General features: G+C 42.0%; 1 protein-coding gene across 1 annotated transcript in view; it reads left to right on the forward strand.

Moving 5' to 3' along the window:
• Positions 1-1,773: 1,773 nt before the first annotated feature.
• Positions 1,774-4,486, forward strand: part of LOC112070168 (transcriptional coactivator YAP1-like) — a 4,773-nt gene continuing 2,060 nt past the window's right edge. Inside the window, exon 1 of the mRNA XM_024137579.1 lies at positions 1,774-2,457. Coding sequence (XP_023993347.1) covers positions 2,257-2,457 — 201 coding nt within the window. The 5' untranslated portion in view covers positions 1,774-2,256. The remainder of the gene's footprint in view (positions 2,458-4,486) is intronic.

Consider the following 4,486-nt stretch of genomic DNA (forward strand, 5'->3'; position numbering starts at 1 on the left):
ATATGAAGAGTAATCAACAGGATATATATATGAAAGTAATCAACAGGATATATATATGGGGAAAGAAGTAATAACAGGATATATTATATGAAGAAGTAATCAACAGGTATATATATGAAGAGTAATCAACAGGATATATATAATGCAAAGAGCGCTAAGTCATTGTATTTTACTCTATATATGAGAGGAGCTCCATACCTCACCAGCCGAGTGCATCAATATCTGCGGGCGGGCGCCTCTAGACAGGACATATATTATTGGAGATGTATGAACAGCGGAGTTCTATATACTCTCGCAATGAGTCAACAGGAATATCATATAGATGAAGAGTTATCAAACAGGATATATTTTTAAGAGATATATATATATATATAATGAAAAGGGTAAAAAAAAAAATACAGAAATAGCAGTATATATATCATGACTGTAGCGGTGATGAATACCTGCATGTCTGTTGAGGTGAAGGCAGACTAAAGACTGTTGAGTACAATCCAATGTTAGCGATGCGTCGTTGTTTTGTCACACRACACAACGCCACAGATGTCTCAAGTTTTGAGGGAGCGTGAAATTGGCGTGCTGACTGCAGGAATGTCCGCCAGAGCTGTTGCTCTCTACCATGAACATTGTTTTAGAGAATTTGCCAGTACACCCAACCAGCCTCACAACCGCAGACCACGTACGTGTACGGCGTCGTGTGGGCGAGCGGTTTGCTGATGTCAACGTTGAGAACAGAGTGCCCCATAGTGGCGGTGGGGTTATGGTATGGGGCAGGCATAAGCTACGGACAATGAACACAATTGCATTTTTATCGATGGCAATTTKAATGCWCAGAGATACCGTGAYGAGYTCCTGAGGCCCATTGTCGTGCCATTCATCCGCCGCCATCATCTCATGTTTCAGCATGATAATACACAGCCCCGTGTCACAAGGATCTGTACACAATTCCTGGAAGCTGAAAATGTCCCAGTTCTTCCATGGCCTGAACACTCACCAGACATGTCACCCATTGAGCATGTTTGGGATGCTCTGGATCGAAGTGTATGACAGCGTGTTCCAGTTAYCTCCAATATCCAGCAATTTCACACAGCCATTGAAGAGGAGTGGGACAACATTCCACAAATCAACAGCCTGATCAACTCTATGTAAAGGAGATGAGGCTCCTGAGTGGCGCAGCAGTCTAAGGCACTGCATCTCAGTGTAAGAGTTGTCACTACAGTCCCTGGTTCAAATCCAGGCTGCATCACATCTGGCTGTGTTTGGGAGTCCCATAGGACGGTGCACAATTGGCCAAGCGTTGTCTGGTTTGGCTGTCATTGTAAATAAGAATTTGTTYTCAACTGACTTTTCTAGTAAAATAAAAATGGGTCACTCTGTATGAGGCAAATGGTGGTCACAACAGATACTGAGAAGTTTTCTGATCCACGCCACAACCTTTTTTTTTTTTACTTTTTTTTAAACTAACTGTATTTCCAGTCATGTGAAATCGATGGATTAGGTTCTAATTTATTTATTTCAATGGACTGATTTCCTCATTTGAACTGTAACTCAGTAACATCTTAGAAATTGTTGCATGTTGCGTTTATATTTTTTTTCAGTATAATTTAAAAACCAAACTACCAAAACACTCCAGAATTTGTCTAAAATATAAATATAAAGARTGTTTTAATGTAATTTGTCTGTCGAGAAAGTTCTCTCCGTCTCTTTAAAGGAACTTGTCGTTCCAGATAAAGCGTCAGGCCCCGCCCGGTCTGAGGCTCAGATCACATGAGTCAGAGTTTACAACCAAGTCAGACTCAACTTTACAACACTGACAAGGCTGTGATTTGCAATGTGCGCTGTCACTCGTTTTTTTTAATGGAAAAATCGGGAAAAACTTTCGAAGGTAAATCTGTGCAGTAATTTGACTTTAGCCAGGTAAACGTTTAACTTTTTTTTATTTSTGTTTCTTTTTTTCGTGTGGAAAAGTTACAGATACAGTGGAGTAGATATGCGCGTTGCAATATTTTACAGTGTGTTCTTCCGAAACATCAGAAAGAAGTGTACTGTTTGTGGTGATTGTGATAGCTAACCCTACTGTTGGGAGAACATAACTTTACTTTTGGACTCACTTTGATTTAACTTTCGATGATCGACGTTTCGAGTTTCGCTCCCCGAAAAACTAGATTTTTGGTTCTTTGAGTTGAATCTTTTTATACATATTTTTTTTTTCCTTCTCGGGCAAATACTTTTTGGATAGTTTTTGTTGTTGGAATAAACATGGATCCGAGCCAGCACAACCCCCCGGCCGGTCACCAGATAATCCACGTCCGGGGAGACTCGGAGACGGATCTGGAGACCCTTTTCAACGCTGTTATGAACCCGAAAAATACCAGCGTCCCCCCCTCCGTCCCAATGAGGATGAGAAAGCTTCCAGATTCCTTCTTCAAACCGCCAGAGCCAAAGTCCCACTCCAGACAAGTAAGACGAGAGAGACCACCCTCACACACACACAACCCAGATACAAAGCCCCCAGACACTTCACCAACTATAAAGAGAAAAATCCGTTCTGTTGTTTTACTTTTACCCACGCATGTTACTAGTYAACTGTGTCCCAACACGTTCATTATATTACATTAAAATGTATCTTCTGTTGCCTAAATCAAGATGAATCGACTGAAGCAGGTTAACTTTTTCAGGAGTTGTTGAATAACTTTTTWAAGTGTTAGGCATATTACTAATACTACGTGCTATTACTATAATTAATGTAAATTATTCCAAAAGTTTAAGTTACAGATATATCTTATGTAGGCTTGATATAATGCAGTTTATTGTATTTCCGAAAAGTATTTTTTAATTAATACACCAAGATGAACATAATATTCTTTATAAGATTGATATAAAGTTGTTACGTTTGTTAGTAAATCGAAAGAAAATCGAGGAATGGACTGCAGCGTGAGGCCCTATGCTTGTAACCGGTCAGTTTGAGTAGACTGAATCCGGCCGGTTTAGTTAAACAATGCATGCCCTTTAATGTTAGTAAAAAGCTTAGGAAATCATGTGGTGGAATCACTCGTAGCCCATTTACACTTTTTAACCCTTTCAGTTTATGATCTTTAATGAGTGAGTTGAGCCAACAGTGCGCATGCCCGGTTGACGGTGGCATGGACGTGTCGGAGTATGCGCCTTCGGGACTTCCAGAGTTGTTGTCCCTGCTCAACTTTAGCAGGCTGCAGCAGCCCTCTTGTCTCCTCCTCCAGGCTTTAGAAACCGAGCAGTGATACTAGGCCTTCTTATTATCGTAATGTTTGCTTTATTCAAGTTTATGAACAGAAAGTTTGTTATTATTGCATGGAACAACAACCAATTTATTTATTTATTTATTAAACTCAACTGTTATAAAACTTGACTATAATGAATTATATTAATTACTTTGAGGTGAATAGTGCAGAACATGATTGAACAACATTTAATTAGGTGTTTTGTATAAAAACTTTCCATCTGTAATCTGGGTGACTCATGCACAAGTTAGTGAATCACTTCCCTGACTCCCCTCTCCTCCTCTCCTCTTCACTGACTCCCCTCTCCTCCTCTCCTCTTCCCTGACTCCCCTCTCCTCCTCTCCTCTTCCCTGACTCCCCTCTCCTCCTCTCCTCTTCGCATTGATGACCCACTGGTGACTCATATAGCTGTGGCTGCTGCATGATGACCCACTGGTGACTCATATAGCTGTGGCTGCTGCATGATGACCCACTTGTGACTCATATAGCTTGTGCTGCTGCATGATGACCCACTGGTGACTCATATAGCTGTGGCTGCTGCATGATGACCCACTGGTGACTCATAAGCTGTGGCTGCTGCATGATGACCCACTGGTGACTCATATAGCTTGGGCTGCGCATGATGACCCACTGGTGACTCATATAGCTGTGGCTGCTGCATGATGACCCACTGGTGACTCATATAGCTGTGGCTGCTGCATGATGACCCACTGGTGACTCATATAGCTGTGGCGCTGCATGATGGTCCAACTGGTTTTAAAGCAAGTTTCCCTTTTAGTTTCCTTCATCAATGATGACGCACTGTGATGCTGCCGCGGCAGGCAGCTTGTGTCAATGGAGTTGAATGGACTCTGCCATGTGGAGCTCAGAAAGAAGAGGGAGAGGACTGGGCCAAGACGAGCAGCTCTGGGGCCAAAGTAGTGCATACATAGGGAATAGGGTGCTCTGGTCCAAAGTAGTGCACTACTATAGGGAATAGGGCTCTGGTCTATAAGTAGTGCACTATATAGGGAATAGGGTCTTGGTCTAAAGTAGTGCACTATATGGAATAGGGGCTCTGGTCTAAAGTAGTGCAACTATATAGGGAATAGGGCTCTGGTCTAAAGTAGTGCACTACATAGGGAATAGGGCTCTGGTCTAAAAGTAGTGCACTATATAGGGAATAGGGCTTCTGGTCTAAAGTAGTGCACATACATAGGGATAGGCTCTGGTCTAAAGTAGTGCACGAT

The sequence above is a fragment of the Salvelinus sp. IW2-2015 genome, unplaced genomic scaffold (assembly GCF_002910315.2).
Source record: "Salvelinus sp. IW2-2015 unplaced genomic scaffold, ASM291031v2 Un_scaffold1244, whole genome shotgun sequence".
NCBI lineage: Eukaryota > Metazoa > Chordata > Actinopteri > Salmoniformes > Salmonidae > Salvelinus > Salvelinus sp. IW2-2015.